The 16,335-nt window shown below is 40.4% G+C and overlaps 1 protein-coding gene across 1 annotated transcript; it reads right to left on the bottom strand.

The window, feature by feature from the left end:
- Positions 1–225: 225 nt before the first annotated feature.
- On the bottom strand, positions 226–5,412 carry LOC128580974 (zinc finger protein 266-like). Its single transcript, XM_053583434.1, is given in 5 exon segments — positions 226–594; positions 596–1,809; positions 2,398–2,494; positions 3,187–3,275; positions 5,359–5,412. Coding segments are annotated over 5 exon segments (1,659 nt in total). The 3' UTR covers positions 226–389.
- Positions 5,413–16,335: the final 10,923 nt, after the last annotated feature.

Raw genomic sequence — 16,335 nt, 5'->3', positions numbered from 1 at the left:
TCCTCTTGGGGTCCAGAAGTCTCTCGCTGACTCCCTGTATCCTCACAGGGGTGATGATAGGCAGATCCCACCAGCCAGAGATGCCTGGAGTCCTATCTCCCCAGACTCACGGTGCCCAGATGCAAGGAAGCTGTTACTCGGCCAACATCTTGCTCTGCCTCAGGAAGAGGCCAGGGCGCTGGCGCCCAGGGAGACCTGCAGCACCGCCCGGACACTTCCACTGTCAGTGCCACCGCCGAAGGCTACTGTGCTGTGCCAAGCTTCCGAAACGCGGGCACCGGGCACCGCCACCGACACCGCCTGCGCCGCTCGTGCTCCCTGCGCCGCGCTCCGGTCGCTGCACCCAGACTCGGCTGCCCGGTGACTGCCACTGTCCTTTCCCACACTCTTTACACTGATAGTTTCTCATCTACATGCCTTCTTTCATGATTTCGAAAGGAACTTGAAGAACTGAAGGCTTTCCCACACTCCTTACATTCCTAAGGTTTCTCCCCAGTGTGAGTCCTTTCATGCAATTGAAATGAATTGGAATAACTGAAGGATTTCCCACATTGCTTGCATTCATAGGGTTTTTCTCCAGTGTGGATTCGCATAAAGGTTAACACATGTGGGAAACTTGAAGGCTTTGCCACATTCCATACATGTGTGTGGCTTTTTAGCCCTGTGAGTCTGCATGTGATTATTAAGACTGGAGGAATGTGTAAATGCTTTCCCACTTTCTAGGCACTCAAAGGGGTTCTCTCCAGTGTGAATTCTCAAATGTCCACTAAGATTCGAGGAAACTGCAAATGCTTTCCCACATTTGACACATTCAAAAAGCTTCTCTCCAGTATGAGTTCTTATATGTTCACTAAGGCGAGAGGATATAGCAAAGGCTTTCCCACATTCCTTACATTCATAAGGCTTCTCTCCATTGTGAGTTAGTACATGTTTAGTAAGGTCTGAGTTCTGAGTGAAAGCTTTCCCACAGTCCTTACACTTACAGGGTTTTATTCCAGTGTGAATTCGATAGTGATCATTAAGGCATGAGAAATTTCTAAAGGATTTCCCACACACTTTACATTCAAAGGGATTCTCTGCAATATGAGTTTTTATATGTTCTGAAAGTTGAGAAGACTTAGTGAAAACTGTCCCACACTCCTTACATTCATATGGATTCTCCCACATGTGAATTATCATATGTTGACTTAAGCATGAGGAAACAGTGAAAGCTTTCCCACATTCCTCACATTTATAAGGCTTCTCTCCAGTGTGAGATTTTCTATGCTGAGTAAGTTGACAAGTCTTAGTGAAGGCTTTCCCACATTCCTCACATTCGTAGGAGTTGTCTCCAGTGTGAGCTCCCAGGTGAATACTAAGATATGCAAAATATCTAAAGCCTTTTCCACATTCCATACATTTGTAAGGTTTTTCTGAATTGTGATTTTGCATATGCACAGCAAAGTTTGTGGAGTAAATTCCACATTCCTTCCATTCATGAAATTTTTCTCCATTGTTAGTTCCCTTCTTTGCCTGAAGGTATGACTGATTAATAAAGGATTTCCCATAGTCACTGCATGCAAAAGATTTGTCTTGTGTGAAGACATTTGGGGTAAGGCTGAAGGCTTTTTCACTTTGATTCAACACAGAAAGTTTCTCTCCAGTAGAGGTTTTCTTATGCAGAGTAATTAAGTCTAATCCATACTTATTACATTCAGATGTATTTTCATTATTTTGAGTTCTTGTTTGTGTTTCAAGGCATGAGTGTTCACTGAAGATGTCTCTACATTGCTTAGAGTTGCTGAGCTCACCTCCATTGTGGCTTCCTGCCTATTGACAAAAGGATAAATAATAATTAAGGGTTGCTCAGATTCATGAACAGATTCTATTCATCTAAAGATAGAAACATTATAGTAATTATTTTCATTTTAACCAATTTCACTTTGTGCATATAATGATTTCTTTCCAATGGAATGATCAAAGGCTTCTGCCCAATGCTATACCATCTACTCTATCTTACAACCATTTCTATAGACATTCATGAAATTGTTTTAAAAACTCACTTTTAGGGGGCGGTACCTGTGGCTCAAGGGAATAGGGCGCTGGCCCCATATGCCGGAGGCGGCGGGTTCAAACCCAGCCCCAGCCAAAAACTGCAAATAAATAAATTAATTAATTAATTTAATTTTTTAAAAAACCTCACTTTTAGTTACAATTATGAAATGTATACTTGTGAGAACTCTGAAACAAGTGTCAAGCTAGGTTTCAAGCACTGCCAAATCATCATATTCTGACTATCTCTTCAGAGCCCTTATTCCTTCTTGGGTCAATGCTACTTTTCTTATTCTGTTCATTTTCTGTAACAGAATTTCCAATCATCCCTGAATGTAAAAACTAAGAAATACATCTTTATCTTACCACTAGTATCCCACTGGAGGCTGGTCCCCACAAAAAATCCTGCTGAGGTGCCAACTCTTTAGCTTTAAGTTGCCCTTTCCATTCTGAAGTTAAAAAGAAAAAAATGTAAGTTTGGAGACAGAAGTGGTTGACAGAGGCATTAAAAATGATAGAGATCATTTGTATTTGTTTTCAAATTAAACAGTAACAAAAAAAGAAAGCAAAGATCGATCTGAGGATTCTGAACATGTCAAGAATTTGGCAACAATATAGATATGGTGTCAAAAAATTTTTATATAGCTTATTACAGACTTATTTGATGAAAATCAAAAACTATTGGTGAACACAAAGATTATTATCAAAGGAAAGCAGAAGTATAGGACAAGAAGCATACATCAAATCAGTTAACATGAAGAAGACACATGTTTTATTGTTAGACCACAGGAAAGACCAAGTAGTCAGAGGGTAATACCCTGTTTCCCCAAAAATAAGACAGTGTTGAAAATAAGACAGTGTCTTATTTTAAGGTGTGCTCCCAAAGATGTGCTAGGTCTTATTTTCAGGGGACGTCTTATCTTTCCTGTAAGTAGGTCTTATTTTCGGAGGATGTCTTATTTTCGGGAAATAGGGTAATAGTGTGGAAAGTTGAAGATTTTGTAACTTCTGAGAAAAAAATGGTCTCAACCTTCAGAGATAAAGTGTAGATCTTTAAGGGTTTCCTCATTAAAAAAATAAATAAATAAAAATGTTTTCATTACACACCCAAACATACTGGACTCCACATTAAACAGGGTTATTCTTCACGAACACTCACCATGAAGAACTCTCTGTGCAGTCCTCAATTCTGCTTTTTCCAACCAAGAGATCAGACTGGGTTTGAAGAGCTGACATCTGTCTTTCTATGTACATTACCGTTCATCTATGTACATTACTGCATTTATCTGCAGAGTTTTTGCATCTCATGGGCAGCATTACATGTCCTTTGGATGCTAATATTCCCCTTTAACCTGGCACAGAGCCTGACTAAAGGCACCCAGTGACTTCTGTCAGACAACAAAGATCCTTCCAGGTAACACCTAAGAGTATACGTAAGTCCCTGTTTGTAACATAATATAAATCAGAATTTTCCAGAAATGTGCTAAATTACTCAAAGAATGCCTGGGCGAAAGGAACACTGTCTCCTTCCGAGCACTTGCCCCCACCAAAGCCTGTCTGCACATTGCAGACGGGTATCCTGTGGCCTCCTGAGGTGGACACTCAGTGCTCTCAGTCTTGTACCCTTACTAGGCCCCCCAATTCTCCCTGGTCATAAGCCCAATATCCAGGGCCTGTCTGCACCCCAAAGTGTTGCTCCCTGCTTTCCCAAAAACTAACTCTGACCCAGGCAACCCACTAGCTAGTGGGGTTGCAATTACACCATCTGAGCCCCAGTCTTGGGAACAGGGCCCCTCTATAAGGTTGGGGGTACTCTGTCAACTCTAGGATGTATGCTGGAGTTCACTTTACATCTGTGTATTACACTCATGTTAAATCAAGGTGAGATTTCTATCTTCTTTCTAGACCCAGCTTTATACAGAATTGAGAATGGACGGTGTTCTCTGGAGATGAACACACAAAGATCAGAATTTAGACCCAGTTTGCTCAAACTTCAGGGCCTAAGCATAGAGCTGAGATTCTTACCAACAGAAAAAACATTCAGCAGTGTAACAGTAATCTAGCTGGTATCTATGGCTGATTATGATGAAGGGCCTGTTTCAAAAGGGACCATGAGAATCTTACTTATACTACAGTTGGCATTTGCTGCAATATAAGCCTCTCAAGCATTTAATCCAAATGATCTAGCAGAAACAATGAAGTGATATCCAAAGTATCCATGGTAAATAAGATTCTGTCAGAAGCCTCTGGCAAGCACCATTAAGAGACTCACAGTATAGACCTCTAGTAGTTTGGAGCAAATCTACACCCTCTTCTGCAGGAAACTTCTGCAGTTAACATTTTGAGAAACTGTTTACCACTAGGTACGTGGTAGAGACAAGACAACCAACCACGGGACATCAATACACCAAGTGGCCTGAGCTTCCCATCATGAACTGGATATTGTCTGACCCAAATAATCTAAATTTTGGCATACACAGCTGTAAACAACCATCACTGGAGATGGCACATAAGACATTGAGCTCTGGTGAGTGTAAGTAAATTGTGTGAGCAAGGCTCAACACTGACTTTAGATGCACTACCTCCTCTCTTTCAATCCATGCTTATGGTTTCCTTCCACCCAGTGGACTAAGACAAAACCTTGTTTACGGGTGGACCTGCATGATATGTAAGTACTACCTAAAAGTGGAGAACTGCAGCCCCACTGTACACTGACCATAAAGGACAGAACTAATAAAAAGTCTTCCCAGTGGCAGAAAGAACTTCATGCTGTGTTATTTTGCTGTCCCTGGGGTGAAGGTTGGCCAGAACAATGCCACACATTCATCAATGTTGCCCATGGTTTGACTAGAGAGTCAAGGATGTGGGAGAAATGAGACTAATGACAAGGAAGTCTGGGAAAAGTTACACATACAGACCTCTCTGAAAGGACAGAGAAAGTACTATAAGAATGCCCACAAAAGGTGATCCCCTAGAAACAAGGTGGACAAAAACATGCACTCTGAAGATTACTTCCCCAACCACTTTAGGACTTGCACAATGGGCCCATGAACAAAATGGCTATCATGCCAGAGACAAAGGTTATGCATGGCTCAACAATACGAACTTCCCCTTAGCAAGGCTGAGCCCAGCAAACATTACTGCCATACCTAACCGTGTGAAAGCAGAAATCAACACCCAAGTACCCAACATGGCACCATTCCCTCCTTAGAGGTTACCAGCCAGCCACCAGGTAATAGGTCCTCCTCTATCAGAAGAGGTGATAAAGATTTATTTTCACTGAAATGTACTCATGCTCTGGATGTGGATTGGCCTTTTTACTATTACGTTACTGCTGGCAATGTCATCCATAGAACCCCAAAATTCTGTATCAGTGGTCATAGCCTTCACACACTTTGTTTCTAAACAAGGAATCTATTTTACTATAAAGAAAATACAACAATAGCACTATATCTGGGCAAACAACTGGTCTGATCACACAACTCATCCCTCTAAAGTAGCTAATCTAATAAATGAAGGGTAAAACAGTATATTGAAAACTCAGTCACAGGGCCAAATGGAAGACAATCCTCTGACTAAAAGGTATTCTGGACTGAGATGGTGGTTCCAATCTTAATCTCAGTGCTTTGGGAGACTGAGGCAGGAGGACCATTTGAGGCCAGGAGTTTGAGACCAGCCTGGACAACACAGCAAGACCCCATCCCTATAAAAAAATTTTAAAAATTAGCTGGGCATCATGGCACACAACTGTGGTCCCAGCTACTTAGGAAACCAAAGAAGTAATAGGATCACTTGAGCCCAGGAATTTGAGATTGCAATGAACTATGATAGTGCCACTGCACTCTAAGCCCAGGCAACAAAGCAAGACTCAGTCTCAAAAAAAAGGTAATTCTGTCTCTCATATAAGACAAGCATCTGTGGCAGCACAGGTGGGCAGCACCTTTGGCTCAGTGGGTAGGGTGCCGCCCCACATACAGAGGGTAGGGGGTTCAAACCCGGCCCCAGCCAAACTGCAACAAAAAAATAGCCAGGCATTGTGGTGAGCACCTGTAGTCCCAGCTACTCAGGAGGCTGAGGCAAGAGAATCGCCTAAGCCCAGGAGTTGGAGGTTACTGTGAGCTGCGATGCCATAGCACTTGACCAAGGGTGATAAAGTGAGACTCTTGTCTCTTAAGAAAAAAAAAAGACAAGATACATGCTTTGAAGCCAGAATATACACCTCTAGGAATAGATGGGTGAAGACAGAGTTAGCTCCACTGAGAGAATTTTTACTTCCATTCCCAACAATTTCAGAGTTTTAGAGATCTTCATCCTCAAAGGGGAAGATTTTCCCCACATATGGTCCCCAAAACATTGAAAGAAGGGACTGCAACCTGGCCATATGGGGCTTCATGTACCACTAAACCAAGAGGAAAAAAAAAAAAACTTACAAAAACCAGGGAGGTTAATCTACTGGCTGAGAGTAATCAATCCTAATTACCAAAGGAAAACTGGGGTACTGCTATAGAATTGAGGCAAGCAGGATGACATGTAGCACCTCCAAGTAGCTCTATGCTGCATAGAAAAGGTTAATGGACAATTACAACTGAAAAAAAAAGTACAATGGAGGACTTAGACATTTGTGGAATGAAGATTGGATCACTGCACCAGGTACAGAATCCAGAGCATCTGAGGTTCTGGTTAAAAGCCAGGAAAACATGAAAATGGTCATTGAAAAGGCCATGGATATCAACTCCAAGCTCAGACCAATGACAGAAACAAGAAATGTAGTAGTTTTACATACTTCTATTTGCTTGTTATAGATACATGTTTGTTTATATGCATGAGTTTATTAATATAAACTAATCATTCCTCACTTCTTATCTCCTTCCTGCTTTTATTTTATATGCTACTAGAGGTTAAATATGTAATTTAGTCATTAGACAACAGAATATCCGATGAGAATGTGACTACATCTGAGGAGTAATTAAGATGGCCTTGATGGGAAAGCAATGACTCTTGTCCCATTGTGGGGAAGAGTGAGAATTTCTTCCCTTATATGTTTAATTGTTATTAAGGAAACTCCCATGTGTCTATAAGGGTACATATGGATGGTGAGATGCCAAAGAGACTATGCCAGTTGAAAATTTATTTGTCTCATTCTAATTTTATCTTCAATACCTGCTATGGAATATAAGACTGTATTCTTTATCAATATTACACATATATTAACTATTAAGCTTTATAGGTAAAAATATGTCATATATTTAGTATAGGTACTACCTTAGCATCCATTTTTAGGCCTGACATACCTATCTGAAACCCACTTGTACTCTGTCACCTTTGGCCTAGTTAAAACTTCCCTCCCAGAGGACTGAAGCCAACATGGCCAACTGGAGCCAGCTTTCTACAGAGGCTCCTGTCCAGAAGCTGAGTTAAAGGACAGAAGTTTAGCAAGTAAGCTAATGGTCTGGAGCTGAGGCAAGAGAAGAGGTTGAAGAATGTACATCAACCATACTGAGGTGAGCTGTGACACCAAGGAAACAAACAATAGTTCTGTGCTGATTCTGTTACATGGGGGTAAAGAGAGGACTGTGGACCGACATGGAGAGGGAGAAGCGGTGCCCAATGGCACAGAGCAGCAGCAGCAGCGGTGGAAACAATAGGGTTCACACCCCTGGGGATATGTTGGCAACCCCTCCTCTTGGCAACCGGTGGCATCCACTGGCAGAACAGATCTGGGACAGAAACGCAGGCACCCTGAGATTTCAACCCAGAGTTACTGATTGACTAGGATTGGACACAGACCAGCTGAAAACAACACAGAGCCACTTAGCCCCACCACTCCAAGCAGGTCCCCAGTGTCTCAGACCATAGCACTGTACAAGTCCTTTGCAAAGCTCTAGGGGAAAATGTACAGATACCAGTCCCAGCTCTTGGGTAAAGGGCTGGTTAATCCCTACCAAGAGCCCCCAACACTTCACTTTATCTGCTCATCTAGGTAATGGTGTAAAATAATCATGGGGTGGAATCATCAGAAAAACTCTGGCAACATGAATAACCAGAGTAGATAAACTCCCCCAAGGAACAACATGATGGACACAATTGAAGATCACATTCATAAACAAATGGCTGATATGTCAGAAATTGAATTCAGAATTTGGATTGCAAATGAGATTAATAGAATGGAGGTAAATTTGGAATCAGAAATTCAGGGAGCATTTCAAAGTTGTCTTAAGAATTCAACGAAGTCTAAGACGAAAATCACCAAAGATTTTGACACATTGAGACAAGAACTTGCTGCCCTCAAAGATCTAGGAAATACAATAGAATCCCTCAGTAACAGAATGGAGCAGGCAGAAGAAAGGATTTCTGAAACTGAAAACAAAGCTTTTGAACACTCCCAAACACTCAAAGAGAAAGAGAAGGGGAGACCAAAAATGGATCATTCTCTCAGAGAGCTCGGGGATAATTCGAGGAAAACTAATATTCACCTTATAGGAATTCCTGAAGGCGACAAGGTGGCTTCAAATAGCAGATTCTCTAATTCATGAGATAATGAAGGAGAACTTCCCAGACATGCCAAGAGATTCTGAAATTCAGATACACAGTTTCAGAACCCGAGCACAACTCAACCTGAATGAGACGTCTCCTAGACACATTATAATTAACTTTGCCAAAGTTAATATGAAGAAGAAAATTGTGCAAGCTGCCAGATGTAAGAGAACCATAACCTACAAGGAGAAGAATATTAGAATCACTGCATATCTCTCTGCTGAAACCTTTCAAGGTAGAAAAGGGTGGTCATCGACTTTTAAACTCCTAAAACAAATTAACTTTCAACCCAAGATCCTGTATCCAGATAAACTGAGTTTCAGTTATGATGGAGAAATTAAATACTTTAATGACATACACATGCTGAAGAAATTTGCCATAACTAAGCCAGCTCCCCAGGATATTCTCAGACCTATCCTCCATAATGACCAGTGTAATCCTCTACTCCCAAAGTAAACACACTCAGAAACTTTTGATCAAATTCCAACCTCCACAGTGGCAAAAAATTTAAAAATATGTTCACTGGACTTTCAAAAAACTCGATACCCAAAATACTACCAGGTTTATCAATATTCTCAATTAATGTGAATGGCTTAAATTGTCCTCCAAAGAGGCACAGGTTGGCCAACTGCATACAAAAACTCAGGCCATATATCTGCTGCATACAAGAATCTCATCTTACATGAAAAGATAAATACAGCCTCAGGGTGAAGGGATGGTCATCTATATTTCAGGCAAATAGAAATCAGAAAGAAGCAGGTGTGGCAATTTTATTCACAGATACAATAGGCCATAAATTTTTAAAAATATGAAAAGATAAAGATGGTCACTTGATATTTCTTAAGGATAACACTCAAGATGATGAGGTTTCAATTATTAACATTTATGCACTCAACCAGAATGTGCCTCAATTTATAAGAGAGACTCTAACAGATAGGAGCAACTTGATTTCCTCCACCACCATAACAGTCAGAAATTTTAACACCCCTTTGGCAGTGTTGAATAGATCCTCCAATAAGAAACTCACCAAAGAAATTTTAGATTAAACTTAACCATTCAACAATTGGATTTAACAAAAATCTACAGAACGTTTCATCCTAACAAAACTGAATACACATTCTTCTCATCAGCCCATGGAACATCCTCCAAAATTGATCACATCTTAGGTCACAAGTCTATCCTCAGCAAATTTAAAAGAATACAAATTATTCCTTGTATCTTCCCAGATTATCATGGAATAAAAGTTGAACTCAGTAACAACAGTAATTTGCATACTCATACAAAAACATGGAAACTAAATAACCTTATGCTGAATGATAGCTGGGTCATAGACAAGATTAAGAAGGAAATTATCAAATTTTTGGAACAAAATGATAATGAAGACACGAATTACCAGAACCTCTGGGATACCACAAAGGCAGTCCTAAGAGGGAAATTTATAACACTGTAAGACTTACTCAAGAGAATAGAAAGAGAGGAGGTTAACAACTTAATGGGACATCTCAAGCAATTGGAAAAGGAAGAAAATTCCAATCCAAAATCCAGCAGAAGAAAAGAAATAACCAAAATTAAAGCAGAATTAAATGAAATTGAAAACAAAAGGATTATACAACAGATTAATAAATCTAAAAGTTGGTTTTTTGAAAAGGTCAATAAAATAGATAAAACTTTGGCTAACCTAACCAGGAAAAAAAGGGTAAAATATCTAATTTCATCAATCAGAAATGGCAGAGATGAAATAACAACAGAATCCTCAGAAATTCAAAAAATCCTTAATGAATATTACAAAATAATCTATTCTCAGAAATACGAAAATCTGAAGGAAATAGACCAATACTTGGAAGCACGCCACCTTCCTAGACTTAGCCAGAATGAAGTGGAAATGTTGAACAGTCCTATCATGTTCTGAAATAGCATCAACTATACAAAATCTCCCTAAAAAGAAAAGCCCAGGAGCAGATGGCTTCATAACATAATTCTACCAAAGTTTCAAAGAGGAAGTAGTACCTATATTACTTAACCTTTTCCAAAATACAGAAAAAGAAGGAATACTACGCAACACATTCTGTGAAGCAAAGATCACCTTGATCCCCAAACCAGGAAAAGACCCAACAATAAAGAAAATTATAGACCAATATCACTAATGAATATTGATTCAAAAATATTCAACAAGATCCTAGCAAACAGAATCTAGCAATATATCAAACAAATTATACACCATGACTGAGTGGGTTTTATCCCAGGGTCTCAAGGCTGGTTCAATATATGTAAATCTATAAATATAATTCATAACATAAACAAATTTAACAATAAAGACCATATGATTCTCTCAATTGATGCTGAAAAAGATTCTGACAATATCCAGCATTCTTTCATGATCAGAACACTTAAGAAAATTGGTATAGAAGGGACATTTCTTAAACTGATAGAGGCCATCTACAGCAAACCTACAGCAAATATTATATTGAATAGAGTAAAACTGAAAACATTTACACTCAGATCAGGGACCAGGCAAGGTTGCCTACTATCTCCACTGCTTTTTAACATGGTAATGAAAGTCTTAGCCATCACAATTAGGCAAGAAAAGGTGATTAAGGGTATCCATATAGGGTCAGAAGAGATCAAACTTTCAACTCTTCACAGATGATATGATTGTATATCTGGAAAACACCTGGGACTCTACTACAAAACTCTTAGAAGTGATCAAGGAATACAGCATCATCTCAGGTTACAAAATCAACACTGATAAATCTGAAGCCTTTATATATACCAACAATAGTCAACCTGAAAAAACAGTCAAGGACACTATTCCTTTGACACTAGTGCCAAAGAAGATGAACTATTTGGGAGTTTACTTAACAAAGGACATGAAAGATCTCTATAAAGAGAACTGTGAAACACTAAGAAAAGAAATAGCTGAAGATGTTAACAAATGGAAAAACATACCATGCTCATGACTGGGAAGAATCAACATTGTTAAAATGTCCATATTACCCAAAGCTACATATAACTTTAATGCAATCCCTATTAACGCTGCTGTCATACTTTAAAGATCTCGAAAAAATAATACTTCGTTTTAAATGGAATCAGAAAAAAACCTTCAATGGCCAAGACATTACTCAGAAATAAAAACAAAGCAGGAGGAATCATGCTACCAGAACCTCAGATTATACTATAAATCGATAGTGATCAAAATAGCATGGTACTGGCACAAAAACAGAGAGTTAGATGTATGGAACAGAATAGAGAACCAAGAGATGAGCCCAGCTACTTACCATTACTTGATCTTTGACAAGAATTAAAAACATTCATTGAGGAAAATGTTCCCTATTTAACAAATGGTGCTTGGGTGAACTGGCTGGTGACCTGTAGAAGATTGAAACTGGACCCACACCTTTCACCATTAACTAAGATAGACTCTCACTGGATTAAGATTTAAACTTAAGACATAAAAGGGAAACACTAGAAAAATCATCCTGGGCGAATATTTTATGAGGAAGCCCCCCCGGGCAATTAAAGCAACACCAAAAATACATTACCGGGACCTGATCAAACTAAAAAGCCTCTGCACAGCCAAAACACAGTAAGTAAAGCAAGCAGTCAGCCTCCAGACTGGGAGAAGACATTTGGAGGTTATGTCTCCAACAAAGGTTTAAAAACCAGAATCCACAGAGAACTCAAACATATTACCATGAAAAGAACAAGTGATCCCATCTCAGGGTGGGCAAGGGACTTGAAGAGAAACTTCTCTGAAGAAGACAGGCGCATGGCCTACAGACACATGAAAAAAATGCTCATCATCCTTAATCATCAGAGAAATGCAAATCAAAACTACTTTGAGATATCATCTAACCCCAGTAAGATTAGCCCACATCACAAAATCCCAAAACCAGAGATGTTGGAGTGGATGTGGAGAAAAGAGAACTGTTGTGCACTGCTGGTGGGAATGCAAACTAATACATTCCTTTTGGAAAGATGTTTGGAGATCACTTAGGGATCTAAAAATAGACCTGCCATTTGATCCTGCAATTCCTCTACTAGGTATATATCCAGAAGACCAAAAATCACTTTATAACAAAGATATTTGCACCAGAATGTTTATTGCAGCCCAATTCATAATTGCTAAGTCATGGAAGACCAAGTGCCCATCAACCCATGAATGGATTAATAAATTGTGGTATATGTACACTATGGAATATTATGCAGCCTTAAAAAAAGATGGAGACTTTACCTCTTTCGTATTTACATGGATGGAGCTGGAACATATTCTTCTTAGCAAAGTATCTCAAGAATGGAAGAAAAAGTATTCAATGTACTCAGCCCTATTATGAAACCAATTTATAGCTTTCATATGAAAGCTATAACCCAACTATAGCCCAGAAAGAAGGGGAAAGAGGAGAGGGAGGGGAAGAGAGGGGGGAGAACGGGTGGAGGGAGGGTGATTGGTAAGACTACACCTATGGTGCATTTTACAAGGGCACATGGTAAATTTACTAAATGTAGAGTATAAATGTCTGAACACAATAACTAAGAAAATGCCATGAAGGGTTATGTTAACCAGTTTGATGAAAATATTTCAAATGATATATAAAACCAGCACATTGTACCCCATGATTGCATTAATAACTTCCCTCCCCATGTAGTTGTTTGTCAGACAACCACTCACTCCTCCTGTCAGTGACCCCAAACTCAATAGGTCCCATAGCTGCTGACCACAATAAAACCTAATGGCCAATACCAAAGTCTTGTCAATAAGCTCCCCTCTCCATGTGTTTTTAACCTAGCCAATTCACAACCCCCATGGGAGAGCGGGGGGTGGGGGTGGGGGGTGTGACACCTGTGTACTTTCAATAAAGGCAGAGTCCCACAGGCCCCCCCACTCTCTCTTATTTCCTAGCCACAGGTGAGCCCCTGCTGTCTCTGGCCTCTTGTGGATTTATAAAAAAAAAAATGCTTTTGTTACATCCTGTGTTTTGTTGTGCTGCCTCCTCCATGTCTCACCGACCTACACACCAGAATGTCCTCTCCTCCAGGGCTGGATAGAAATAGAATGTATAGCCACTACTCAGAAAGAGCCCTCTAGACCAAAATAGAAGAAAATACAATTGGTGTAGGGAGCAGGGTATGTGGTCACAACTATGAAGGTCACCCCAAAATGCCTCAGAGTGCTTCAGCCCTCCCATGTGGGTAACACCATTTGGAAAGGCTCCATAGCTTGCTGGGTATGTCTGTGCTGTTGGGCATTGCTGCTTGTTTTCTTTATTGAGTGCTGCCAAAACTCCCTAAACTGGATGGGCTCTAGAAAGTCTAAGTGCTCCCTGGGACCCGCCAATTGTAAGCCTTAATAGGGCATGCAGGGCAACCACAGTGGCTATCCAGGCTGCTGTCATCCCTGAATGGGAACTACCAGGCTGGGTGAAACTGACTACATTTCAAAGGCCTGACTTGGGAGGCTTGTTGATGAGAAGCAGAAGTGGGTAAGGCAGACACTGGGCCAATATGAGGGTTAGCTGAGCGTGAGAGAGAGACTAGTAATATGACTGCCCTTTGAATTGGGGAGAGAGTCACAGACTTCTCAATCTGACATTTAACTGAGGAGATAATGGCTCCCCACCGGCAAGGGTGCCACTGACGTCAGCTATCCCTACATTGCTGCCTTCCATTGCATCTGTTTCTCTATGCCTCCCTGAACAAGTTTGACTGGGACCCCCTAAAAATGGAGGCAGTAAGAAGGGACTAACAGGAACCACAAATGGAGGCCAGACCTCCAACTAGGGCCATTTGGGACCACCAGGAGCTTGTCAGGTAAACATCTGAAGAAGGCGAAAGGGCCTCATTATCTTGCAGTCTGGCCATTCCAGTTCTTTAGTGTTGGAGGCTCCCAGCCCCTTAACATTCCCTCATCTGTTTTCTTTTTTTGCAGTTTTTGACCGGGACTGGGCTTGAACCCGCTACCTCCGGCATATGGGGCCAGCACCCCACTCCTTTGAGCCGCAGGCGCCACCCTTCCCTCTTTTCTTTTTAATCAATTAGAAACAGAACTAAGAAGTCTTCAGGCAGCTAAAAGCCTCAGACTACCAAAGGAAAAATAAAAGTAAAATAGTCTTGGACTTTAGATAGCTATAACTCAAAGGGGAAAAAAGGAACTTTAAATTTTTTAAACTTTATGTACTGAGCAAACAGAAAGTTTAAAAAACAATGCTACTACCCCCAGATTACTTAGTGATTTAAAAACAAACCATGATACCAAAGGAGAATAAATATAAGGTAATTAGATTTTAACTAATATTTGCTAAAATGTATTGATTAACAAAACCGAATAGGCTTATTCTGGGCTCAAATTAACTTACACCTGGGGATCCCACTAAATTGAAACATTGTGCCCTCTAAAATCTTAAACGGTAACTAAATACAGAAGAAAAAATAGGTGTGCCTTACTTTAATTGCAGCCTTGCTTAAATTTCCCATAGTTTTAGTACTCACTGTCCTAAACTATTCCATGAGGCATAAACACCCACGCATAGTAAATAATAAATTAAAATTGAAGTTAAGACTTTGACACTTACAAATTGGACTGACAAAACAGGACTCCATGGATTCTCAGTTAAAATAGTTAACATAGCCCAATGTAAATAGGGCCTCAAGGCTTAAAAACTTCTATAAAACCTAATCAAGCAATGGGTGATTACCTCTACTCCTCCACTGGACAGATCAATTTTGCCTATTCTTTTTTTTTTTGGGGGGGGGGGTCAGAGTCTCAAGCTCTCACCCTGGGTAGAGTGCCATGGCATCATAGCTCACAGCAACCTCAAACTCTCAGGCTTAAGCAATTCTCTTGCCTCAGCCTCTCAACTAACTGGGACTACAGGCGCCCGCCATAACGCCCGGCTATTTTTTGGTTGTAGCTGTCATTGTTGTTTGGCAGGCCCAGGCTGGATTCGAACCTGCCAGCTCTGGTGTATGTGGCTGGCACCCTAGCCACTGAGCTATAGGCACCGAGCCAATTTTGCCTATTCTTAAATATGAAAATAAACATACAAAATTAAAGGCACCTCATTATGAGCCCACATCCATCAAGGTACAGGGCCAATATTAGTAAAATTCTTGATTCTATTAAATAAACCACCAGTATTTCAATAGCCTCTCTGCTGAGTTTGTTCCACCTCAGACAAGACATGAAATACTTTTTCCAGGCTACCAACAGATCTGTCATCACACTCAATCTTTACAAACAAGATCTTAGACATCAGGCAGGGCACAGTGGCTCACACCTGTAATCCTAGCACTCCAGGAAACTAAGAAAGGTGAATTTCTTGAGCTCAGGAGTTCAAGACCAGCCTGAGCAATAGCAAGACCCTGTCTCAAACAAACAAACAAACAAACAAACAAAAGAATCTTGGTCATCTACCTCTCCCTAGGAACATAGGTATGACATTATACCGATAACATCCTTCTCCAAGGAGACTTGGTTGACACACTCACCAATGACAAACACAACCTTTTAGTACTCTGGGGGTTCTGGTGGCAACATATTCCTCATTCACAAATTTTACTTATCAACAGACACTGCTATTAGTGACTTAAATAAAAACACCCAGCCTAAGAAAGTGAGACCCCTGTCTCTACTTTAAAAAACAGAAAAACTAGCTGGTCACTGTGGTGGGTGTGTGTAGTCCTAGCTACTCAGGAGACTGAGGCAAGAGGATTACTTCAGCCCAAGAGTTTGCAATTGCTGTGAACTATGATGATGCCATGGCACTCTACCTGGGG

The sequence above is a fragment of the Nycticebus coucang genome, chromosome 3 (genome assembly GCF_027406575.1).
Source record: "Nycticebus coucang isolate mNycCou1 chromosome 3, mNycCou1.pri, whole genome shotgun sequence".
NCBI classification, from domain to species: Eukaryota; Metazoa; Chordata; class Mammalia; order Primates; family Lorisidae; genus Nycticebus; species Nycticebus coucang.
Note: the sequence above shows the minus strand (reverse complement) of the source record. Positions and strands in the feature narration are given on the sequence as shown.